The sequence below is a fragment of the Atractosteus spatula genome, chromosome 1 (assembly GCF_055471065.1).
Source record: "Atractosteus spatula isolate fAtrSpa1 chromosome 1, fAtrSpa1.hap1, whole genome shotgun sequence".
NCBI classification, from domain to species: Eukaryota; Metazoa; Chordata; class Actinopteri; order Semionotiformes; family Lepisosteidae; genus Atractosteus; species Atractosteus spatula.
Genome location: NC_142706.1, coordinates 47,512,880 through 47,540,509, shown reverse-complemented (window position 1 = coordinate 47,540,509; position 27,630 = coordinate 47,512,880). Strand labels below are relative to the sequence as shown.

Here is a 27,630-nt window from a genome sequence, read left to right as displayed (position 1 = left end):
TTTAATTTACTTTGTTAGAAATTGGAACAATAGATTGTGAGAGTTCTTTGACAATTATTAGGCCCCAAACATAATAATTTATACAGTAGGCTCACATTTGGGTTCTAAAGTATGCAGTATACAATTTATTGATACAACACCAACATACATTTGTGAATCAATCTGCTGTGATACCACAGGTCGATTGTTCACTCAGGGATTACAAACATCTGAGTTAATAACTTCAGAGCTAAAATATATCAACTATGACATGCTATGGTCTACCCAGTAAATTTTATCAGACATATAGTTACTGGAAATCACATTTACAGAATAATCTCAAATACAAGTTAATACAGTATGTATGTACAGTACTATTGTGAACTAAACTATCAAATGAGTTTCAAATAATAATTTCAAGAATTATAATGTTAACAACGAAGTTTTGTACTCAAAGTTCTGTTGGCCAGTTGTTTCTTCATAAGTCTGAACTTCCTGCTTAGATGGGGTTGAAATGGATTAGTCCATAGTCAGACTAATCTGTGCTAGGAGTTTTCAGGTGCAGAGAAGAGAGAAAGGCTTTGCCTAGTTTTGCTGATGACAGCTCTCTAAGGAAGGTACTGTAGCATCGTGCTGAACTTTGATCTTTAAAACAATCTGTGCACAGTCGCCTTATTGGGTCTAGCCACAAGTAAGATGGGTTGGAGAAACCTGGTTCATCCCAGCTATAGATTTTTACTGAATAGGCTTGGAAAATCATGTGATGGTGTACAGTAAGATGAGGATTTGGCTATAACCTACTCTGGGAGTGAAAATTGGATGCACCTGGCTTATTTACCAGATTAGTAACCTCTGTGATTTTAATGCCACAGAAGGGAAAAATAACTAATTTGATTGGTTCTGTTGGTAGTTTACACATTCCACAAGATTAACATTCAGGGAATATTAGTAGCTAGGTGCGAATGGGCTAGGGGTTTGTGTCTAAGCTCCGGCAGTTCTGTGAGGGAGAGAGAGAGTTGGTGTCATCTTGAACTGTAGAAGAGTTTAAATACCACAGAAGTGTCTATTCAGCTCCTACTCTCAGTGTCCCGCCAGTGAGCTTGTATGTTCAGGGCAGCAGAAGTGTAACAATTAGAATTTGACCTTCACTGAACTTCTGTTCAATATCACCCTTTCGTCACCTATAAGTATAAATACTGTTTCAGTATTTCAGCAATCCATAACTATAACTTTTGTTAAAATAATTAAACAGTATGTGTAGCAAAAAGCAAAACCAAAAGGTGCTTTTGGAATGTAAATTGGAAAGGGGAAAAGGTCAAATCTGAGTTTAATTTAAAATATAGAAATATAAGAATACAAGTATAAACTTTTTTGTTTTCTAATGAAATGACAATATCATCTGCATATTTTAAGGACTACTTGAAGCAAGATAAGAATGACGGTGAATTGGAGCTCTAGGGGGTGTTGGGTTCTGGGAAAAGAATTCAGCTGCCAAATCAGGCTTGAGTTCAGTTTGTGAGTTGGTGAGAGCATTGGGCTTCGATTTTATTTGAGTACACAGAAGAAGGAGGAAGCCAGGTTGAGTTCTATAGTTAGGTCTGAGAGGGCACCACGCCAAATAAAACCCCCAAGTGGGTAATAAGAATCATTTCAGCACTACAGTATGTGAGCAGGTGGAAGGAAAGGTTAGGGTTTAACTTTCTTATAAAACTCCACTTATCTGTCATTTCCCCGTAGCAAGCTTTGCTTTTCAAAGATCCCAAGGAGTGTGAAATAAATCACAATAGATAAAAAATAAAATATTTATCCAGGTATGAACGTAACACAGAAAATGTAAAATTAGCTGTTTACGTAGATATGAGGAGGAGAAATTAAGGAAGAAAACTCGACAGCCTAGTAAACTCTGCTTGTCAGCTATCAGCAAAGCACTACTCCTAATTCATGTTACTTTCATTTCTCATGATCAAAACAGCAATCGGGAATTTGCTTTCATGTTTTGGAATCCGTTCTGTACTCACAGGCAGAATAAGAACCTTGATTACACAGTTAGCTGTTATTCACATTTTTATCAATAATTCAATTAATTAGCTACTAGCTTTTACAGTGCTTACTAAAGGGCATAGAGGTGTCCATTAAACTAGGGAAAATAAAATATTTAGGTGTCTGTGATGGACTGATGTCCTAACTTCTCTATATACTGTACCTCCAGGACAGACTCTGGGTTGTAGTTTGTTCCCAAATGATTTTCCTGGTAAAATATAAGTACACCTTTGAAAAAGGGTTGATATTACCCTGAACTATTAATGGATGGAGAGATTGTTTTAAGCACACTTTAACTTAAACAAATAGTTATAAAACGGTTAAAAATCATTGCAGGGTGTTTTTACTCTGTTAAGGTGCTTTCGAACATGACATTAGTTTTGTAATATTGCATAATTTTCCTCTCAGTGCAAAATATGTTTTTGAACCTTTGTAACACCCCCAGCTTATACCATTATTTTCATATTTAATCAGAACCCTTAACTTTGTATGTACAGTAGGATGCACATTATAAAGAAGACACATTACATGCTGAGCTGTTGGTTACAAAGGCAGTTCAAACATCTACTGAAACTGTTCAAGATTATCGACAGCTAAAGGTGCATTTTAAATTTAAGAAAGATAACATCATAAAAAACATAGTAATTAAACATTCAAACCTTTAAATTCCAGGCTTCTTTAGATTGCATAGCACATGGAGGAGTGTGAATACTTTTGTCTTAGATGGTACTGTACTGTATGTACTTTGTAACCTATTATGGACTTCATTATGGACAAACATTATGGACTTCAGTAAAATTAAAAAAGTAAACTGTGTTGTGAGCTGTGGTACAGTAAAATTAACATTTAAATCATAGATGTAATTCCCAGGAAGCTTTTAAAATTCAAAATGACTTAAGAAGTGTGAATTTTATTACAAACTTTATAACTCTTAATTAGAAATAAATAAAAACAGAACCCATGTGGTTGTGTATTAAGAGAAATGTTTTCACATTAAATGTCGGCATAAGCAATTGATGTGCTGATAACATTTAATGATACTCTTGATACTGTATATACAGTACATCTGTAACAGGTAGTTTATAATACCTGAATTCTGGTTTTATGTTTCTTGTTGTATTTCTTTTGATTTAGCACTGAACTGAGCTTATTGTCTCTACTCTTCTTAACATGTAAATGATTGTTGATTTTTTAGCCACCTTGTGAATTGTAGTTGCAATTACTTGCATGGCATACAGTATATCCTAAGATCCTTTTCACCAGGGAGCACTGTTGAGAACGAGTGATCACACATGCTGCTTCAGCAAGTTTCTTTACAAAGCTGCTCAAAGTCTGCTGGCCTGTATGCAATTGCATCATTTGGCGGTTTAAAAAAAAAAACAATGTTCTTGCCATTTTTGCCCAGCTCCCTGCATCTGAGGTGAGTGGGCGTGTGACCTGTGGCCTCTAATTATGTTGAGCCATACCTCCTTTAATCAATACTGTATAGACAGCAAGAAAAACATTGAGCAGAGATGCTTCTATAATTATCTGGTTCGAATGAAAGCCTGAGTGCTGTGATTCTTTTTCATTTTTCACACATGATTAGTAAACTTTTGGATTTTTCAGCATTACTGAAATTAGCAGAGGATAACATTCTTTTTTGAAAGAAACAAATAGCACAATAATCAAAAGCACAAGAATGATTTACTAAGAATTACACTGATATCAGGAAAACATTATAGTTTAATAAATTGTTTATTTTGCCCACAATTCTAAATACATAATTCTATACATTAAGAGGGACATTAATTAATTAAACAAGTTGCAAAACAAGTTGGAGATCCTGCCATTCACTATACATTTATATTACAGGCTTTTATAAAAAAATTTTTTTTTGCTATTTAGGGTACTGCCGCAGCTCAACTAATTCACAAAAAAGCAACTTCGCCTTTGTTACCTTTTTAGGTCAAATGTGACAGATTAATTTCACTACCTATTAATCAGAAAAAAACAATAACTTACCCAAGGGCAAGTTTGTTTGTTTTTTTCCTTCTGCTGTTTTTTTTTTCAGCCATACCTTTTGGAAAGGTAGATGAAATGCAAAACAGAACCCCAAGTTGCTTGTTGTTCAAAATGAACACAGCACAATAATAACATTCTATTCGGGCATATTGACCTGAGAATCTTTTTAGTAAGTTATTTGTTTTACTTTACTCACTTTTATGTAACAAAACAAAAGTATACTCCCTTGTCTTTTTATTGCCACACAGTTGCTGATAAAACAGATGATAAAATAGATGATCTGCAGCATGTAACATATTGTGAGGCATCTGTGACATTTTAAATGTTTAGGAACAAAATGAACACATACTGTATGATTCATAAAAAAGTGGGTATTCTGACATACGGTATGGCTGATATCTGTATTTCATTACTTAAGCAAAGCAGCTCGGTTACATGGAGGTTAACACTGTGCCTCACAGCCCTTAGGTCTTCAGTTTGTCCACTGTGTGGTCTTCACTTGGTTACTTGGATTCTTTAAAATATGCCCCATATGTGTTGTCCCCTGATAGATAAGAGATAGATACACATACATTATCTAGGATACTGTACATTAAACTGAATTGACTGTATTTAATCTCGTTTTCAGGCAAAGCTCATTCTTCTGCTGCACAAAAAATCCTGTCCAAATTCCATATCCCAAATCACTAAAGAAAAGTGTGTTTCTGATTACTTTCACACACACCAAAACATAGAACTAGAAAAAAGAAGAAATTTAATCCATTTGAACACTAGCTAGTGTTCATCTGTTTTATTTGAGCATCACAAAATGCCAAACGCCACCTTGTTGTGATGGAGACGAAGGTATATGCACAGTATTTTAAACTGGATTTCACAGTACCCAAATTACCCTTAAACTACACTGAAGGTACACACTATGTATGTAGGCTGGTTTCATACAGTACATAACTTAAAGAATTAGGTCAATAAACAAGAAGAAGTGTCTCAATAATGTTTTTTTTCTGTTTTTAAGAAACCAGGGGAACTTTTTATTTTGCTACAAGATGCTGCAGCACCAAAGGACACTGTGGTGGAATTCCATGGAAACGAGCAGAAAATAAAGGTCCAGCCTACATTATGGAATGAGAAGACACTCTGTGTGAAAGCTTTAGGTAAGAAGGGCTTAATTTACTTTACCTTTACGACACACGTTCTGTTAAATTTGGACAGTCCTTGTACATAAAATCTATGGATTAGGTTCTGCTCTTTGATTGATTTGTAGCTCCTTCCTGTATAAAAACAGTGGCACAGAGAGCATGTGATTTATGAGAAACAAATACATTTGCAGCCTCCGTTCAGAGATGGGAATTACAGTTGTCAAGTACTAATTTGCTTTTCTTCAATTATTTATGAACCCATAAATAATTGAAGAAAAAACAAAACAGTATTTTTGCAATCTATTTTCCTGTTGCTTTAGGAAATGTTTTGTTGGCTTCTGTTAAATGTGCTTAGACTAGATCACTTTTCACTGTTCACTGTTATATTTTATAATATCTATTGTAGTATAAAACAAATCACATTTGTTGAAATGGCAGTGACAAGCCTAGGCGTTATTATAATTTTAAAGAATTTAAAAGAACATTACACCTGTTTTCGTCACCAATAAGCATTGTGTAAAATCACATTTCAAACCTTTAAAAATTAATTATTTCCTTGAGAAAAAAGGCAGAGTACAGTACATAATAAGAAATTATCATGTTTTTGCAAGCATTTCGTTATTAGTTTATCTAACACAAAAACTGTGAACAAAAATGTGGTTATGATACAAATATAACAAAGCTTAAAAAGTAAATCGATATGTTACAGAAAATCAATCACAGAAAAAAAAAATTATATTCCAAATATAATAACACAACATAAACTAGACATTTCAGACCAAGAAACCAGAAGTTATTCAATGTTGCTTTGAACTATTTCATTTTTCCACTAATGCAAGGTGAGAAATTCCATGGGAATAATTAGAAGATTAAATGCCAGGGTGTCAAATTCCTTTTTTTCTGTGCTGATAGATGCTATGTGGGAAAAGACACTTCTTTTTTGCACTCTGAGCAAAATAGAGTGGCTCATGAGCACAACCATCAATGCTCTGAGAAACTTGAAGGTGTGTTAAACATGTTTAATAACAGCATGACCAAAAAGTGAGTAAAAAAACATAATGTGAATGTTCGATTCACTTATAACCTATTTTTATTCCATTTGCCATGGTATAACAACACTTGTGGATTCTTTCACATTGTGAGGAATTAGCTCTTTTAAATGCAATGAATGCGTCAGTGTTTGCTTGGATTCTATATTTCTATTATATATTTATTTTGTACTGAGCCTGTAGAACATTTTGGAAAGTACAATACAGCTGTCTGAAATAAACAGCAAAACACATTCCATAAAGGCAGCCCTCAAATCCATGCACCCCACTAATACAAGGGTTATAAGTATTTCCTTTCTATAGGAGTCATTTTTATTTGCTTAATATTTATTGTATCGGATCCCACTTACAGTAAGTCTTCAAATTCCTGCCTTTGTCCTCTGAACTCGTATTTAGAATCAGACATTAAGCTTTCAATAATATCTGGGATGATTCACTAGGCTAGGTGCTTGATTTGTTTCACTGAGCTAAAGACCATAGTGAATTAAACTTATGAATCATCCAGAGGCTCGTGAGCTGTTGTGCAACCTATTATGTTTTGGTCTTGGGACTTTCAAGATCACTTAGAGGCAATACCATACAAAGGCCTGGCCTGAAGTGCACACGGAGTTTGAAACTAAAAGTATAAATGCATTTTTCCTCATTCTTTGATTATGGTACAGATTTAATTACTTATTGATTCAATAATAATGAGTGAAAATGTTTTCTACAGAAATGAAGGATAAGAAGTTTAGGATAGCTCTATGACATTGTCCCCCCTAAAAACAGCAGAAATGATGAAACCCACCACATTTGTTAGTGATGCATTTGTGCCGTTGAAAGTATCTTCCCAGCTTCTTTTGTTCCTGAGATATAGTGCTTCTTTTTCAGGTAATCAAGTGACCATTTACAACATGTACCACTAGTAACCCTTTCTGGGAAGTTAAAACATTCTATTATTGGATACAATGATACGAATGTCTGCAATTTTGATTCTGTGTGTGCCAGGGGGGAACATTTGCATTTAATACCAGTATTTTCTGTGCGTTCGTGTGAACAGGAAAATTTAATTTGTCTCCAATGTTCTTAATAAAGGCTATAACTAGCAAGTCTTAAAGTCTGTCAATATTTTTTGAAAATCTGAAGAAGTTGTCAGTTTTCATTTTGTCCTTTTCAAATAAATACGCAAATCCAGGGACATTTATAGATTTGATCAATTTTTCAGAGTACGAATTTAAATAGATTAGTATAAGTAACTCTATGTATTACAAAGACCATTGTTGTACTATTTTATGCAAAGTAAATTTATAAATATCAAAAAGGGAAACTATAACACATCTGCAAAACAACATTGGAAACTCTCATAAATGCAGACCTCAGAAATATTTGAAAATATTTTTTATTTTCACATAAATTAATTGAACATACAGTATATCTAAGTTCTTAAAAATGTCATTATCTACTGTACTGTACATGTATGTCTTTGTAGTTAACTTGTAAACATAACACAATTAGGTCACAGTCCTTTTATTTTTGTATTTCTGGTAACTCCTGGGTGTAGAACACAGCTTGAGGGAACACCTTGATGTCTGTAAGATGCAGATATGACTGTCTTTGTTAAGTCATCATATTTCTCTCAGCTGAAATCATGACTTTTGCAGTATGCAATGTAATGACCAAGAACATGTTTGTTCAGCTCCACAAAGCACCCAAAAAAAGCACTATATCTCAAAAACAAAAGCATTACAAATGCTACTTTCAACATCACAGACAGGTGAAAATGCAGCACTAACAGATATGATGGGTTTCGTCATACTGTATGTGTGTTTGTAGGGGGTCAACTTCACAGAGCCGGTTCACATTGTATCAGAACAATACATTATTTACTGAATTAGCAAATCATTTTCACCTTCATTTGAACACATTACAATATATCAAATTTCGAAGCTGGTAAAAACTTGGATGTTTCTCTGGCATCAACAGTAAATGGCATTTTCTGTTTTAAAATATTTTTTGGCCTAAAACATTTATCATTTCCTGTTTAAATTATTTGCTTTTTTGTCTTAATTATTAATTCTAAAATTATCTCTTTAACAATGATAATAGCAGTACTGGGCAGTAAAAATAGATCCTTGCAAAGCATGCAGAGAATCCTAAATTGAACCTCTATGATGGTCCATTTTTAGAAAATGTTCTTTTTTGAACCAGAAGACTGCAAAACAGTAAGGGAGTTAAGAGAGAAAAATATTTTTTAACAATGTAACATATTTTTCACTGAATGTCATAATAAAGATGGAAATGTGAAGGAAAATTTGAAAAGTTGTTAAATGTGAACCAATTACACATCAAGGTGAGAAAGTGTAACTTCTGTGCAGAATTTCACTACATAATCCTTTTAATGAGACACTGCATACCCTCTTAAATCACCTGTGAATCTTAAAACAACCTGATGTCTTTTAACAATGTTTTATTCAGCACAAGGGGATGGTTTTGAGGGATGATGCTAATTAATATTTTTATTCATATCTAAAATGAATGTTTTCTTTTCAGCCTTTCCTCCAGGAACTGTTAATGTCACAGTCTACAACAGGGGAACTGTTACAGGCAAGACACAAGTACAGTACTACAATGCAATGGGAGAAATAGCAGTGCTTCTTAAGAAAGCAGCAGATCCCATCAACTTCATGTGGCAGGTAAGTGTTACATTTCTTTACAGCTTACTGACTTGGTGGGTTCCTATGTCAAATATGTCTAAGATAAAATTAAAACAATAAAAATTTAACAAAATTAATTTTAACACAATAACATAGCTCACATAAAAAGTTGTTTTGGATTTTGTTGTTTTTGTTCATTTTTCTTGAAATTTTTAGTGTCTGCAAATTTAGAAAACTGGTGAATCATAGACAAATATAGTCAATATTTCCTAATAGTAGAGAATCAATGTCCAGGGCCAGACAGTGCACTGTCAGCTCTACAATCTCCAGCCTTATTCTGAATGCTGACCCTGACCTGTCATGTCAATGTCTGAACCCCCAGTTGTGACCAGCATCTATGAAGCCCTTTTTATTTTTAAAAAGAATAGTGAGAAAAGAACATTGCCTGACTTGACTCTGAAGATGCTAAAGAGAACATTCACATGCAGCTTTTGAAACTATGCACTAATTTGTTCACATAGTCAGTTCATATTGTAATTGTACAATCATTCTTATACAAATATCACATGGCTTGATAGCTTCACAGATTTCCCCGTTACTGACTCAGGATTTTATACTGTATGGAAGAGGTCACTAAGTGACTCACTGTACCTCTTCAGCATCACACCTATTGGAAATGAATTACTGTAGACACATGCAGTATTAGTGACTTTTAATTTCACTTCATTTATTGATTCCCTTCAAAGGGTATATAAATGTACATGCAATACAGAATAGTGGATGTTTACCTTGCAAAACCAATCTTTGTAGTTAGATGTGAACACAGCAGATTGCTTCAAATATAATTTTGAGGAGTGAGTTTCCCATTTTCATACCTTGAGGTTACAAAAATACTGGCTCATGCATGGTGACTTATTTGTTATTTTTACAGAGCCCCTTATAAAACAATGAATAGTTTAGTTTAGATGTTACTGTATGTAAAGCAAAAGATTGATATGAAACATTTAAAAATTTGAACTGATGTTTTATTGATATTGATGGTTTGCACTTTCTGTGTTACTCTTTAAGAGTGTAGCGGCGAGGCTTAATAATAAGGCAGAATTAAGTGTTTCTGAGCTTCCCAAATGAGGCCCCATTTCTCTGTTCATCTCTGTGGTGCAGCCACAGAGAGACCATTAGGGTGATTTAAGGTTTCCTAGGACAGCTCCCAAAGGGGGGTGCACTTAGCTAAGCCTGGCTATCATGATCAATGGTCGTCCATTGGCGCCTTTATGTCTAGGGAGTGCCAGTTGGACATCTGGACTGCATTACTAAGTGTCAGGACTAAGTGACTCATATCTCACCTTAATCAACCAATCAGGGACTGGTAGGGCCGAGTAACCCACGTGGGACTCTGATGCCCATGGAACTTTCAGCCAATCAACAAGCTGAAGTTCCTCCAGGTAAAAACAGGCAACACAGAGAGCCTGAGAGATTCAACAAGAGATTCAACAAGATTCAGATTCAACAAGATTCAGATTCGGGAGATTCAGTAAGATTCTGGAGAGGATTCTGTGGACTGTTCTAAAGGGAATTCAAAGGAGAATTCCAGGGCAGGACGGCCCAGGAGCAGAAGGCTCCCAAGGGCAGGACATTCTCGCAGCGCGCCTCCTGACCATCCCGAGACTCAGCCCGGACAACCACGGAACGGCCAGTGTGTCCGAGTGCCAGAACTTTCCTTTGTTCTAAGAGTCTAGAGTGGAGGTTGCCAGAGAGTAACCAGCAGCAGGCCTCATGAACAGGTCGGAACTGTGGACAGCTGAATCACTATTCAGAACTAGCTCTTCATCAGGAACGAACCGGTCCTCTTCCTGACTTGCTGGGATCCACAGTCATCTTTTCTCCTGTGCACAAACTTTGCTAGTTAAAGCCAACACTAACTAGCCGGTCAGTGAGCATCTGCAGCGCACCGTCGCAAGCCGCACAGCACAGCCTGGCACGGAGCCAGAGAGCGCGGATTGGACAGCAACAAGCCTGCAGCTGATTGTTTGTGCCTGCAGGAGATCTGAATCCCCAGAAATTGGATGAGTATTCAACTTCAATGCATTACAGCTCGAGAATTCAATTGTTATCCCAACCAGTTGATATCAATTTAATTCCTAAGAGTTATGTACTTGTTTTGAGTATCTAATGTAGAAGTTATAACCAAGTTCACTTTACGAAACGGTCTTAATGAATGATATACTGAACGTATGTCCTCTTGATGTGTAACACTTCGTAACTGATTGAATATATACCTTTTGTATTCTGATAACCCTCACGATAAGATCTGTTAGGTTTATATGCATATTCTATGTATTAATAAATTTATCCTCGTGTATTAGTACCTGTGTGTGCGCGTTGTTTGAGTTATGTCGCGTGGTTGGATTCTAAAGCCATCAAAAGAATCAACTTTGTGATTTACTGCTACAATTAATAATTGTCTCAGTAAATGCCCAAACCCTACAGAACTGGTGCCTTCAGAGAGCCACTATGATTACATATTTGGCGTCCCTGAACGGCTATGAAACACTACATTTATGGCGTCCCTTGGTGGGCGTGGCAAGACTGAAATGAATCAACCAAGCGGAATAATTCATATAAAACGCCGCGGGTTTCATACACGATAATACAGTGTGTGCTGAAAGCCGAAAGAAAAAAAAAGTTCCCCTTGCTCTTTAAGCAGTGCTTGAGTGTTTTGTGATCTTTTGCAATCTACCAGGTTGATTGCATACCTGATCTTGTGGTTTTCTGTGGTAAAACTGTGATTTCGTACTTAAAAGTAATACTCTTTAAGTTTAACGATGGTTGCTAAAAGGTCTGAATTCGAGTCGCTATTAAGCACTCTCTCTAGCATCGACAAGTCTGACCACGATCTCTTCCATATCTCCGTCAGCGGAGAAGCTAGAAGGATAAATCTCCATTCTCTGAGAGAGCTAGCGAAGGACATAGAGAGATTTGACCCCGCAGTGTCAGAGAATAATATCGAGAGTTATATTCAGGACCTCAGGTATACCCTGCAGTACCTGCCAAACGCCACAGAACAGGAGAAAGTGTTTCTGGTCAGGAAAACTACCAGCAGAGCTGTACATGAGTGGATGGCTAGGCAGATGAAAGAAGTCTGTAATGACTTTGAGCAGCTATGTCATGCACTTATCGAAGAATACAGTGCGTTTATTGACCCGACTGCTGCGATAGCCGCCGCTCTTAACATTAAGCACGAGAGAGCAGAGTCCCCTCGCGAATATTACGAGAGACTTAGACGAACTTATTTTGCAGGGCGAAATTATGAGGGTTGCGAAGAGAACACACATTTCAAGGGTTTATTCATTGCGAATCTCCACCCGTCAGTCAGAAAGATGATCTTAATGCATACAGATGCACAGACCATGAAAATGACTGATATTAAGAGATTCGCGCAGAAAGCCTGGGAGTATGATGTCCAAAGTCGCTCTGAGCAAAAAGCTGCTAAAGCGACTGTGTTCGCCGTCAGAGCCAGCAGGGTTAATTCCCCCCTGCTCGAAGGAGCACAGGCTCCTGAGCTGGCTAAGCCCCGTTCCAAAGCACTCACACAGGACCGCACCCAGCGTCCTAAGTGCCATGAGAACACCGGGGAAGGGAAAGGGCTAGAAAAGGCTGAACAAAAGGATTCAGTAGCCGCCCGCCTGGCCAGGCTTGAACAAGCTTTATTAGGACAGGGACAACCGCTCCCCAAGGCTGCCGGAAGCGTGAATGAGCTGATACTCTCCACTGGAGGAGGCGGAGACCCGCCCCCTCCCACTCCCTCAGTCTATCTGATTGAGCGGAAGGGTTCCTGCCTGGATGAGGTCAGCCACTCCCAAGCGAGTGCTGACTCCACCCCTGAAGTCACAGAGCAGGCAGTAAAACACAGAGGAAAAGCACGAAGCTTTTACCTCAAGGCTGCCATGGGAGATGTCTTACCCAGTGAGACACTGATTGACACTGAGGTTGAAAGGTGTTTGATGTCACACGGCAAGCTCAAACGGGTAGAAAAAGAAAAGGGTATGCGACTCAGAGTGGAACCTTTGGTGGATCACCAGAAAGGCAAAGTGTGGAAACAGGTCAAGGCTCCTAAGCCTTCTGTACAGAAGGAAAGGGGGGCCAAGAGGCAGACTGTGCTCACACAGTGCCCACCGAACACAGAAGCCTATGCGGAGATTCCTTCTGTTCCCTCTGGACAAGAAATAAAAATATTTTCTTGTTCCCCGGATATACAGGGAAGTCGTGCCCTGGCCAAGGTCCCAACAGCCTCCATGCCACAGGAGCGGTGCTCCGAGCAGCCGCCTGATCCACCAGGTAAAGCACACCCCTTTTACATCCCTATAGAGGAGCAGATCTCCCCACCTGGCGATGAAAAGGAGCTTTCCCTGTGCACCCTGGCACCCAAGAGGGGTCAGGACCACCACCCTGCAGTGGTGGAAGGGATTCAGATGGCAGGAGAGCAGGTTGGTGATGTAGCCCTCACCCTTAGCCCTGAGAGGTCCTCTATTAGTGAGGATCTGCTTGAGCAGCTGTCACGGGGCCACCGCCAGGTGCCCCTGGTGCAACATTCACAGGTTAGACAGGAGGTCCAGCTGGACGCTGAGACTACTGCGCTGTGGACACACCTGATCCCAGATGCCGATTCCCTCTGCTGTGACCCAGGGAACCTGCAGTCAGGTAACATTATTACTCACAACTACCAGGTAGTGAGTGAGACTGACCTGATTGTTCCTGCCTCGACAGCAGGGTTTCCAACACACCCAGTCCCCCAGAAGGGACAGGGAATGAAAGCCGAGCCGGTTTTCTTACAGCCACCAGCTCAGTCTGTCAGTCTGAGTCTGACCAACAGTGGTTCAGCCAGACTGGAGCTGGATGGTCAAGTCACCCGCCTGCCAGTGCAGGACATCGCAAAGAGGGGTGTCAGAATCCCCGCCTGCACTGACATGGGCCTGGTGGGTGATAGCGAGTTCGAAGACAGTGAACTAGCTATCCCAGTGCTGGGGCAGCTCCCTGAACCCCTAGCGAGGGAAGGGGGGAGCGAGCAGGTGTCCTACACCCACGCCCAGCTAACGATTGTAAACATGCCGATAGAGGGATTCCTCAATCAGGAAGTGTGCAGGGTGGACCTGAACAGTGAGAATGGGATAACAATCCCAGATCACTCAGGTGCTCCAGATGACCACTCAGCCGAGGGTCAGGCATGCTCCACCGCTGCACCGCCCCCTGCAGGTTTCCTAGAGCACAGGCATGAACAAATCGAAAAAGTAGATGCCCTGGAAAAGGAGGAGCAGCATCAGCAGCTGCGTCAGATCTCCCCAGATTTCCAGGATGTTGGTGCCCAAGATGCCACATGGCATACTGAGAAAGACACCATGTACACGCTGCGCCAGCTTAGAAAGGCGACAGTCACTCAGAAGGAGATGACTGGGATCAGCCACCCGAAAAGACTTTTGGGAGGACTGATTGCTGCCGCCACTGTTGCACGTTTGCTTTTTCTGGTAGGTTTGTGTGCTACTGGCACTCTCACCCTGACTGCCCCAAGAAGGCAGGTGTCAGAGATGCCAGAGGGTAGTGACAGACTGTATCGACAGCAGCAAAAGTTGGAAAGCTTAGGGAAAACCCTACAGGCAACTTCCTATGCAACAGGGTTAAACCTTATTCCCCAACCAGTGGACATGATTGTTGGTGTTATACAGTGGGTTTATGCTTGTGTGCAACAGGCCAGAATGTTGACACAAGACCTGTTAAGGGAGCTTAGTGCCACTGTAGCCAGTCTAACCACGGCACAATTCCCAACCCACTTGATTCCACTCTTCTCAGTAGAGGAGTGTGTGACATTAACCCCATCGTTCATAGCTCACCCAGAAGGCAAACCAAGATTGAATTCGGTTCCAAATCTTGAGATGGGTATGGCTACCAAAGCTATCCATTGGCTGTGTCTAAACGATTCACCAATGAAGGGTGTAAAGCTACTAACGAGCAGAGGAAGGTTAATGAACCCCATGAAGAGCAGGTGGGAAGTAAATGGCTGGTCAGCACACCACGTTTAACTGACACTGTGACTTGTGACAGGCATGATGCAGCTACCTAATAAAACAGTTCCTTTAAGTTCCTGAGGAGGCCATAGTACAGCATGGTAACTTAACACTGTACGGTCTAGAACCAGACAACATAAGACCAAACTTGAGGTCATGGATGCCTTCAGGTGCCACACTAAGGAATTGGATAGAAATCCAAGAAACAGTAAGCCCTGAAGAGGTACAGGTAGTTAGTTTGCTTTAATGGAACAAACCTCCAAACCACCCTAGCAGATACCCAACACAGGTGTTGTGGTTTATCGGGGGGCTGGGAACAGGAACTGGTGTTATTGTAACACTGCTGCCGGGTAGCTGGATCATGACTGACAGTGTACTCTGAATGATGTACTCTTACATCAAGATGTACTCCGGGTAGCATGAATGAGTCAAAGGTAGCATGCCAAAAGAAAGGAAGTGACTTCTCCCCAAATATCTACCACAGAGGTATCAGATATTGACAGTGAACTTCCTGATGTGTAATTCCTAGACTTAGATAATGTCTCCTACCGTGTTTATACATACTCCAGATGTTATTCATCCTGTTTGTATCCAATGCTGGTTCTGGTATGAATTCTCGAGGAGTAATGTGGACATTTAAGATTAATGTTCTAATGGCAAGGGACATCACTTAACTCTGTTTTTGTTTTGAAGGCAACAACGCCTCAGGACCTCGTGACCTTCAAAAAGGGGGGATATGTAGCGGCGAGGCTTAATAATAAGGCAGAATTAAGTGTTTCTGAGCTTCCCAAATGAGGCCCCATTTCTCTGTTCATCTCTGTGGTGCAGCCACAGAGAGACCATTAGGGTGATTTAAGGTTTCCTAGGACAGCTCCCAAAGGGGGGTGCACTTAGCTAAGCCTGGCTATCATGATCAATGGTCGTCCATTGGCGCCTTTATGTCTAGGGAGTGCCAGTTGGACATCTGGACTGCATTACTAAGTGTCAGGACTAAGTGACTCATATCTCACCTTAATCAACCAATCAGGGACTGGTAGGGCCGAGTAACCCACGTGGGACTCTGATGCCCATGGAACTTTCAGCCAATCAACAAGCTGAAGTTCCTCCAGGTAAAAACAGGCAACACAGAGAGCCTGAGAGATTCAACAAGAGATTCAACAAGATTCAGATTCAACAAGATTCAGATTCGGGAGATTCAGTAAGATTCTGGAGAGGATTCTGTGGACTGTTCTAAAGGGAATTCAAAGGAGAATTCCAGGGCAGGACGGCCCAGGAGCAGAAGGCTCCCAAGGGCAGGACATTCTCGCAGCGCGCCTCCTGACCATCCCGAGACTCAGCCCGGACAACCACGGAACGGCCAGTGTGTCCGAGTGCCAGAACTTTCCTTTGTTCTAAGAGTCTAGAGTGGAGGTTGCCAGAGAGTAACCAGCAGCAGGCCTCATGAACAGGTCGGAACTGTGGACAGCTGAATCACTATTCAGAACTAGCTCTTCATCAGGAACGAACCGGTCCTCTTCCTGACTTGCTGGGATCCACAGTCATCTTTTCTCCTGTGCACAAACTTTGCTAGTTAAAGCCAACACTAACTAGCCGGTCAGTGAGCATCTGCAGCGCACCGTCGCAAGCCGCACAGCACAGCCTGGCACGGAGCCAGAGAGCGCGGATTGGACAGCAACAAGCCTGCAGCTGATTGTTTGTGCCTGCAGGAGATCTGAATCCCCAGAAATTGGATGAGTATTCAACTTCAATGCATTACAGCTCGAGAATTCAATTGTTATCCCAACCAGTTGATATCAATTTAATTCCTAAGAGTTATGTACTTGTTTTGAGTATCTAATGTAGAAGTTATAACCAAGTTCACTTTACGAAACGGTCTTAATGAATGATATACTGAACGTATGTCCTCTTGATGTGTAACACTTCGTAACTGATTGAATATATACCTTTTGTATTCTGATAACCCTCACGATAAGATCTGTTAGGTTTATATGCATATTCTATGTATTAATAAATTTATCCTCGTGTATTAGTACCTGTGTGTGCGCGTTGTTTGAGTTATGTCGCGTGGTTGGATTCTAAAGCCATCAAAAGAATCAACTTTGTGATTTACTGCTACAATTAATAATTGTCTCAGTAAATGCCCAAACCCTACAGAACTGGTGCCTTCAGAGAGCCACTATGATTACATATTTGGCGTCCCTGAACGGCTATGAAACACTACAAGAGTAAGAGTGAAATAAGTAGTTTCTGTTGTGTAAGTGTACTTACAGTGTCAGAACCTTGCATCTCAACTTTATATACACTTTTAGTTTGTCTTGAGCATAAGCATTTTTTCAGGTCACAACAACATTTGCTACTGACAATAACCACAATACTGTTTCACTAAATGTGTTTAAAAAGGGCAATAATAAAGCATGGTTTCCAGTTTTTAGTTTTTCTGCATCATTCCACAATGCTGTAGGTTGAAGAACACGGGAAGATAGATGTACTGTAAATGCTGTTAGAGAGATGAATTTATCAAGTATAAAAATGAGTATTTACAGTATATTCACCTGTGAGGAACTAGAGTTACAGAAACTTGTTAAATCTGGGGCATTGGGTGCAATTCCTGGTGTACACTCTGCTTGAAGTTTGCATGGGCCCTCTGGGTGATCCCATTTGCTACCACAGTCCAAAGACATACTGATAGGTTAATTGGTTTCTGGGTAAATTAGCTTTGATGTGAGTGTGAGTGTGTACATGTTTGTGTCTGTGTGTGCCCTGCAATGGACTGGAGCCCTGTCCAGGTTGTATTCTGCCTTGCACATGTTTGCCGGGACATGCTCCAGCTCTCCCATGACCCTGAATTGGAATAAGCAGTTAGAATATGGATGGATCTTACCAAGATATACTGCAAAAGGACCAAAATTAAACTTTTAATTTTTAAAATTAACAACAAAACATTTTATGCAGCTATCAATGAACAATGTCAGGGAATTTAAGATACCACAAGCTAATGTGTATTTTAGTCCAGAGACTTCCACTAGACTATTGCAAATCATTGTAGAATGTACTATAACAATCCCTTGGGTTGGTCTTAAGAATATGCAGGTACAGGACTACAGACACACCAACCACAGCCATAAGGTTCTGAAGTACCAAATATTTACAGTGGGGGGAAATAAAACAAAAACAGCCACAACCAACAAGACACTAAAACAAAACCTAAGCTCCACTTTGAGCTCCTAAATGTGTTGAAGTCCTTAACTATCATAGCCAGGCAAGTAATCTGCTTACTATCTTGAAAACAATCACAGCACATCATTCTTTCCCCCTTCTTTCTCAAAACTCACAAAAGTTTCCTTCTCCCTTGTCTCAGTTGAGCATGTACTACTCAGGATCTGCCCTGTGTCCCATATAACAGCCTCAACCCTGAAATCCTCTGCCTCATGTTTTTAAAACAGTCACCTGACCACTTGCTTTCAAGCAATTGGTCAAGAGACTGAGAGCAGCAGCTCATTCCCACAGATGTCCAGACAAGGCTGTGCTTTTACAGCACCTAACATTGTGTTTAATAAAACACAATGTTTGTTTGTGCCCTCTACAGACAGAGGGTAGCAAAGAAGGCTATGATAATTTTGAAGTGTGGTCCCCTCTTCTGTAAATTTCCTCCTTCCATCTGGGAGATATCGCTTTGTAACTTTCATTCCCTCTGCAATCTCACTTTAAAACAATGTATAATAACTCTTATCTTCTGATGTACAGTACACTGTGGTACGGTATGCTTTGTTGATAATATATGTCTGTTTTTGTTAAATTGTTGTATTGTATTATGCCATAAAACCAATTTCTCCAGGGGATAATAAAGCTTAAATTGAATTGAACTGTCAACAGTTTTTCCCTTGCTATTTCTAAATCTGCCTGTGTAATTATACCACACACAAGCCAACATAAGCAAATATTTTTTTCTGCAGGACATACTTTTCTGAGGAACACATTTAGGTGTGCTTACTTTTTCAGATTTTGCTACAGTGCTCCAGTGTGTGTAGGAGGCACATAAATCTGGAGCTCTTAACATTAACTTAATTACATTTTTTAACTTGCTGATGTTGCAAAATGTATATGGTCTATGAAAAGATAATTCTAAAACACTGACTTTTCAGGAGTAGGGTATGAAACCATTTTATTTATTATTCATTCCAAAAAAACTGAGACCTTTTTTGGAAATCTCTGCAGGGGAAATTCAGAAGATTTATTTCCCTGTTTTACATAAAGTACAGCTGGTTTCCAGCATATGTACAGGTTTACGAATGACTAAACATTTGTATTTGTATCTGTCTTTTGCATTCGCAAACTAAAGAATGTTTTAATTAAAATGTGATGACAGGGGTTTATATTAGAGGTGATTTGGGGAAGAACTAATAGCTTTTGTTCTTCCATTTGTTATAATTTATATTTAAACTAGTAAGAAATTTAGTCCATTGACTGCCACATAAATTTAAAATCCAATTGTATCCTTTTATGCTGAGTTTAACTCATTAACTCATACAATGTCATAAAACCAATCACCCTTATTACTTCAGTTATTATGTCAGCATATTGAGCAGACCAAAAAAACACTTCAGCCAACTTCCAAATTAAGGTTACAGCAGCACCAAGGTTACAAATTAAGGTTAAAGCAGTTACAGTGTAACCCTGCCTAAAAGTACATATTTAATGTTCCTTGTAGGAACCAATTGGTTCTTAAGACATAAAACTGGAGGTTTATGTTTCCTTAGTGTTCAGATAGGAAAGAAAAATGTTAGGAATTTTAAAGCTTGGACTTGCACAGAGGACTGTGCCAGCTTTGCTTCATGGGTTTTAAAATGGATTTAATAGCATGGCAGCAGCTAAACCTTTTTAATGCACACAACCTCACAGATTCTGGTTTATAGAAGGCTGCTTAAAGGCTTTACACTACTGATACCCAAGGAAAACCCACAGGTAGGCTATGTTTAATATCAAAAGCTAATTGAACAGACAGTGGTGTTATTGAATAGACATATGGATGGACATCAAATTCTAATCTTGCACGTCCACTTCCCTGTGCCTAAAAGCTCCATGGCTGAACTAAGCACTGTGCACATCTTTTCTAGTACTCTTCATTGCCTTTTGTTGCAGATGGATGTGTTTCGCATTTAGCGTTGTTGGGTTCTCACATTCATCACATTCATCCAGGCCAGGAGATGCATTTGTCACAAATACGTGACTCCTACATGCAGGAGTACCCTTCTTCCCTGGCCACAGGTTCTTTTATCTTTCAGAACCAGCAGTACACCCACAGATTAGACAAGGCAGTTACAGTAGGAATGCTTAAGTGCCTTTTTATTCTCTAACAGTTACAACACCCTGTCTACCCAACATCCAGATCCCATGACACAAAACTCTCTCCAAGAGACACACAACCAGCAGTTCTGCCCTCCATGTAGTTCCTTTGGTGATACTTAAGCATCTTCTTTAATCCCAGGAATCCTGAACAAAGTGTCTCTGGTGTTCCCCCTCTACCCTGTTTATCTCTGAGACCACCTTTGGATCAAGGGGGGAGAAGGATGATGTTGGCTTTCCTCCTCTTCTCTCAGTCCCTGGTGTCAAAGTCAAGTCCTCTCCTGGATCCAACTACTGCAATCTCTCTCACAATCCTTACTCCTCCAAAGTTCCTTGAGTTCCCTGACTGGGGATTTTTGAAGCCCTCTTAACATGAACAAGGGCTCATGACTCGTTCTCAGGAAGCGTGGAACATACTGTATGTCGGCAAGCAGTATTAATTCATAGTTGCGACACTGTGGTGCTAATGTGGATACCGCATTATGACACGAAGGAATCTGGACAGCTCACAGCCTTTTTGCAGCAGTTCTCTAATATCTTCAGTTACCATAGTAATATTGATCTCAATGGGATCCTTTCTCAATAAATAAAACTGAGGAAGAAAAGAGTGATTCGATATTGTTTCACAGTAAAGTCCTTACTTTTGTTCAACACATTTTTAAAATTGAACAGAAATGCTTCGATTACAGAGAAACTCAAATTATATTGTTTATGGTATATACAGTATGAAATCAGTTATTTGTCTGTAAAATTAGTTTGTAAAGTAACTAAATAAGTTAAATGCAGAGGATCATTTCATGATTCTTAACTTGATTTAAGAATTTTTAGGGCAATTAAATAATCCATTAAAAACACTTATGATATAAATACACAAAACCGTAGAGAATGTTGGTTAACAAGAAATGTTAAGGATTACAGTACACATATACTGTAGATGTGGCATCAGAATCCTAGAATGAAGTTGTTATAGGGCCTGATGTAAGAAGATGACAACAAAAATAGTTTGTATTTGCAACAATCTGCAACATAATTGGTGGGAATTCTTGGAACATGCATAGCAGTGAACACTTACAAATTAACGTGGCATTTGCCATATGTTGACACAATACATCATTACAAAAAGACCAGCTCTTGTTGGGTCTTGCCTCTTTATGCAGACATTTCATGTTAACAATTCAGTTGACACTAATTACTGTTTTCTTCGTAGATGCATTTTAGTATGTGACTTTCACCTTATTGATTTCTTATGTGAATTTGTTTCATGAATCTCCGTGCTACAGTTAATGGCACATTATTAAGGTAAAGATGACTTGTGACAACATTTCCCTTAATCTGTAGAAAGACAATTATCAAAGCAGAAGAGATGAGAATTGAACCAGTGACCTTAACTCACAACAACGACTATGCTAATCAAAGCAGTATTCAGGTTATTCATAGAGAGTCATCATAATATCCAATTAACTTACATCTTAATTTAACATATTCAGTTCCAAAAGCAGAAAAAGATAAAGTAGAAATTTTTTTACACATATTTGAAAATGCTGTAGAAAAAGACTTTCGTGTTAGTGTTAGACTCGCCCCCGCTAGAACAAGGTGGAGGGAGCTAGCAGACTCTAAACTGCCACTCAGTGGCCGTTACCATGGAGATGCATTCCAACAAGAAATCTGCATCACCTAATGGAGGCGAGGACAAATCCATCACAAGGCACACAAAGACACACACACACACTCACCCCAGGGCCATTTTTCCCAGAATTTAATTAACCTACCAATATGTTTTTGGGGTTGTGGGAGGAAATAGGAGAACCTGGAACAAACCAAAGCAAACACAGAGAAAACATACAAACTCCACACAGATAACACTCCAGAATCTCAGCACTGAAAGGCAGCAACACTAACCACTGACCCACCATGCTGCCAGAACTGGAGCTGTTAATCCATATACACAACACATAGCTGAAGATATAGTGTGCTGAAGAAGGCTTTCACTTTCTTGACCACTGGAAACCTTGCAATGGAAAAGTCCATCTGTACAAACATCTGAGATTATCCAGCATGGGGCCAGGATCTACAGATACAAGCAGGTTTAAGAAATGTTACAAATTCACAAATCTGGATCTAGAAAAGAGGGGAAGGGAATCCAAAGAAAATCTGTGAGCAAAATACATAGGGAACATCATCAAAACATGTACTGCAGGAAAAAAATATTAGATAATATTAGATAATGAAGTTCTCATACTCATGGTAGGAGTATCGGAAACAAAATGCAGGAGATAGAAGCTACTTTTGAAGTTATAATGATGTAATTGGAGTCAAAGAATAATGGCTGATGGTGGAGTTAGAAGAAATTTACTTTAAAACACTGAGGAAGAAGAAATTATTTTAGATGAATCAACAGTCTCAGAATCTAGATGGGTCAAATTAGTGTTAGGAGTATTCTACAGTCAATCAAATTCAAATTTCATTGTAGTATCATTATCATACAGTCTTTTTTAAAGGAATCAGGGATGTAAATGTAGTCATTTTGATTAATTGATCAGTCATGATGGACTGTTATACACTCAGGTGACTTTAACTCCATGAGCACTAAATTATCTTAGAGTGAGATGACTGGATACAGATGATGAGGTTGTTAAATCTGTTGACTGTCAAGTCAGAAATTGATCCTGGTGCCACTTCTATGTTGGAGTAATGCCAGAAATGGAGTTTCTGTTACCCAAGTAATTCATCAAAATGTGATCTTATTGCTAGAGGGTGAACATTTTTGCAAGGTGAAATATTAGCATAGAAGAAGTAAAGGCATTGCAGATAATAGAAACACCTAAAATAAAATAATCTCCAGGGCATGATGATATAATCCCAGCAGAATTTAAAAAGTACAGCAGATATTATGCATATGTTGTTAGCAAAACCCTTCCAAAGATCGTGATAGGAATTATATTCATTGATTGGAAATTGGTTGATGTAGTGCCAATCAATAAAAACTGTTTTATACAAACTACGGTACTGTATGTAATTATAGTAATGTCTTATTTTTCATTATACTCAGAATACATTCTACATTCAATACTCTGCACTTGTCATTAAACTGTCTGCAAGATGTTTGCATAGTTTTTTGTTCTTTGAAAGTTTTCATTGCAAGTTTTAGTCTCTGCTAATCATCCTTATTTGGTATCACCTGTGAACATTGTAGTAGTTTACTTTCTATAACTAAATCTACAATACTGACATAAATGAGTAAATTCCACTAATTATATCACTTGAATTTGAGAATTAACCTCTTTATCTGTATTCTGTTTTCCATCCATTTGTTGGCTCTTAATACCAATACACATATTATGCTGAATGCCTAATGCCTGCAATTTGAGCATTAAGCTTTTATGAGACATCTTTTTGAAATTCTAAATATGCCATATTGCATGATTTTGTTTGCATCCATTACTGCAACTGTCTGTTCAAACAGCTAGAAAGTAAGTAAAGTGTGATCTAGCTTTTCTTAATTCATGATGACTATTCCCTAGAATCATATTACCTTCAGTACCTCTATTTAACTGTATTAATGCATAATGCATAATGCATAATGCATAATGCAATTGTATATCCACTCGTGTTTCTGGCATTATAACTTTGACTATTATCAATACAGATTAGTTTAGGTATGAAAAAAACAATCTTTTATTTTATAAATATTGAATTCACGTTAATTGGAATCTGGGCAGAACAGTGGTGCAATCAACAGCATTGCTGCCTCGTAGCCCTGAGTTGAGTTCCTGGGGTGGTACAGTATCTGCATGGAGTTGGTGTGTTCTCCCTGTGTTCATTTGGGTTTTTGCCAGGTACTGTGGTTTCCTCCCACTAAACAAAGATGTACTGGTAGGTTAATTGGCTTCTGGGAAAAAAGGTCCCAGTGTGAGTGTATCGGGTCACATCCAGGATGCATCCTGCCTCGTGCCCATTGTTTGCCAGCATAGTATTCAGCTCCTCCATGACCCTAAAGGCAGAAAATGGATGGATTTTCATCCATGATGATTGGAATTTTCAAATGGTTGATCACTACAGCTAAAGGCAAGCTATGCTATATATGTGCATCCAATATGAAAAGCTATAATAGTTTCTCCTTCTCCATCACATTTACTATTCAAATTCAAAAGACTCATAATGTCAGGCATTCTTTATCAATAACACATTTATTAAGCTACAATATATATATGGACATTTTTTGCAGCAAAAATAAATATATTAGTAATAAAAACTCCCAACAACTGTTTTAAAAAATAACCAAAATTTCAGTGTAAAATCACCATAAAATTGTTCCTGTATAAAGGAAAAAGATTAAAATAAAAGAGCAGCAAAATACAAAACATGTACAGTATGTCAGGTGGGTAGCTGTGTCAGCACCTGAAGAAGGCTCCACGGCCGAAACGTTGTGTTTTCTTTCTTCTCTTTTCAGCATGGAATAAACCTATTATTTGTTCATGTACAGTATGTGACAGGAATCAAGCCACACATCAATCAAAGTGAAAGGGGCTTATGTTTACTAATCAGTCCAATTTTCACACAACACTGGCTTCAGATACAGGTCAGCCTCCTTGCATACAACAAATATGTACTGTAGCAGTAGTAAATACGTCATCCCTGTCAATCGCATTTGGCGGGTCTCATTCTACAAGTCCTCTTTTTACCGGCTAGCTGACATACAGCAGCAGCGACCAAGGCTGCTACACTGTTTCACTCAAACCAGACATCACACGGACGTGATAACCACTTAACTCAGGCAGCACTATTCTATCACTTAGCCTTAGAGCAGGCTGTCTATAGAAACCTCCAGTCCTCACGGGGATGGCTTTTGAAACCAGTCCCCTCCAGTGATTCTGATCTTTTACTCATCTGGCATCCCCCTGTGAGATCCAACTACCAGAGTTCTCCCCGTGAGACTCTGATACTTGCTGCCACACCTGGTAGTGAAGGTCCCCTGAGTCCCCAGGATTATTCACTCACTCATACCTTATATAGGGAATTGGCTTCACATCAGTGATGCCAATCCCTCAATATTCTTTTGCATTATACAAATTTCCAGCTGCCCTATTACATGTAGAACATTGGCACATCAGTGTGCACATCAGTGTGCAATATATTTTTAATAATGTCTATGGGGTTAGATGTAGGTGTAGGTACTGTAGATGTAACAACCATATACTGTATTTTAACATTTAACTGTTGTGTCCATTACAGAACAAGACCTAATATAAATCCAGCATCCAGCTCTGAATGATCATTTACTTCAGTACAATAGGTGGTTTTAGTGAAGTGGAATTTCATTTGAGTTGGTGTCTCATTTCTGTCTCCCAATTCAGGCATTCCAGATTTCTTCAACAGAAAAATTAGACCAGTTGCTCTCCTCATCACTGAGACAGAGGATGCCCGCAGGGGGATTTGAGGTTCTTCAGCTTGATGAGAGCGACAAAGGCTGTAAGTATGTGAATGCTTCAGGATCAGTAATTAAGAAGGAAACAAATATTCTGCTTTGTCATGACATTAAGAATTTAAGTTAGACAAAGACATGGAACACATAATTATTCTCTTACAAACAAAGAAGAGGTGAATGAATTAATCTAAATATAATTGTGTGTACTTTAATTGGAAATGCCTAGGATTTTCTTTTTATTTTCATCTGTGTTTTATAGTTACAAACTATGGGTGCAACTCAAGGGTCTTTCAAGAAGAGAGCTTTGTAACTCTTAAAATGAAAGTGATGTGCAGATCTGAAAATAGTTACAGTATATTTAAAAAGAACTAATTGATTTTTAGATATAATTATCTAATTAAGATTTTTATGTCTTACTCAGTACAGACATTAAACAGAAATAACCAAATAATTCTTCAAAAGTCCATTTTTCCGTAGATGGTCAGTTTCAAAATACAGTATAAGGACCCTTTTATTTCGTCAGAGGCCATTTTCAGACATATCCTATGCATGTCTATATTTCACAGTAAAAACATCTGAATGCAGTACAGTCGTACACATAATACAGTAGAACAGTACACATAATTTTTGCTGTTTCACAAGGTATGGACAACAGATTTTATGCATTTTGGTGAATTTTTGCATTTGTGATTGTATTTTGCTGGAGAATTGCCCAATTGTTGATGGACTTTGAAGTTTCTCTGAATGGCCGAGCCAGATAAATGTTCTTATGAATAAGGATTAGATTGAACCATGTGTCCATATTTAGTTTGAAATAAATTAAGCAGGTCAGTACCTGGATGGGAGACCTCCTGGGAAAAAGTAAGGTTGCTGTTGGAAAGGTGTTAGTAGGGCCAGCAGGGGGCGCTCACCCTGTGGTCTCTGAGGGTCCTAATGTCCCAGTATAGTGACAGGTACAATATACTGTAAAAGGGCACTGTCATTTGGATGAAACATCCGGTGGTCATTAAAACTCCCAGGACGTTTCTCAAAAAGAGTAGGTGTGTAAACCCGGCGTCCTGGCAAACTGTGGCATTGACCTTCATGGCAATCGTGGCCTCTTAATAATCCCCATCTATGAATTGGCTTCATTACTCTGTCCTCCTCCCCACTGATGGTGGTGTGCGTACTGTGTGCACTACAGCTGCTGTTCCATCATCCAGGTGGGGCTGCACATTGGTGGTGGTGGTGGGGAGCCCCCATTACCTGTAAAGAGCTTTGAGTGGAGTGTCGAGAAAAGCACTATATAAGAGTAAGAAATTATTATTATTAAATTGTTGGGAATCTCAGGTTGTCTTTTGCCTTGCGATTTAAAGGTTGTGGTGTCGAGTTTTGATTTTGCTTGTAAAAATGGATAAAATTCACCCTTTGTGCTGTATGCAAATGAAGTAATACTGTCATCACTATCTCATTAATTTGTTAAATGCTAACTTCGCCTGCTAGGTATCTCAATTCTAGAGCACCTACAAATACATCATCAACTCGTCATCTAGCCTGATTTGGAAACCAAATCTCTCCTGTAATTTAACTCTCTCCTGATCTTCACCTCCAATCCATCTCCTCATCCTCCAAATCTTAAATCTCTTTGAACCGTTGTAGCCTCTATCTTGTTTGCCCCTTTCCTTCTCTTCTTCTTATTCATCCTCAACCTTTCAAATGCCTCTACCTGGTCTGCTGTATCACTATTCCTGTCGTCTTTACCCTGCTTTTGACTTCAGCAATGTCTTCTGTACATTTGACTCTTCAACCCTTGTCCTTCCATCTCTCTTGATTCTGCTATCCTCCCTTGAGCCAATCTTGTTTCTGATGCCTGCAACACCTGCTGGCCTAATCATGAGCATCAGACCTTGTCAGGTCCGGACACCTCTTTCACAAGCCTCATAGCCTCTGGTGCGTAAAGTGATGGGTACTTACAGTATCCCTTCC

At 39.0% G+C, this 27,630-nt stretch overlaps 1 protein-coding gene across 1 annotated transcript in view; it reads left to right on the top strand.

The window, feature by feature from the left end:
• The window catches only part of LOC148840987 (B-cell scaffold protein with ankyrin repeats-like), a 124,016-nt gene that overhangs the window by 16,393 nt on the left and 79,993 nt on the right, over nt 1-27,630 (top strand). Inside the window, exons 4-6 of the mRNA XM_088914737.1 lie at nt 5,036-5,174; nt 8,738-8,880; nt 25,595-25,709. Coding sequence (XP_088770863.1) covers nt 5,036-5,174; nt 8,738-8,880; nt 25,595-25,709 — 397 coding nt within the window. The remainder of the gene's footprint in view (nt 1-5,035; nt 5,175-8,737; nt 8,881-25,594; nt 25,710-27,630) is intronic.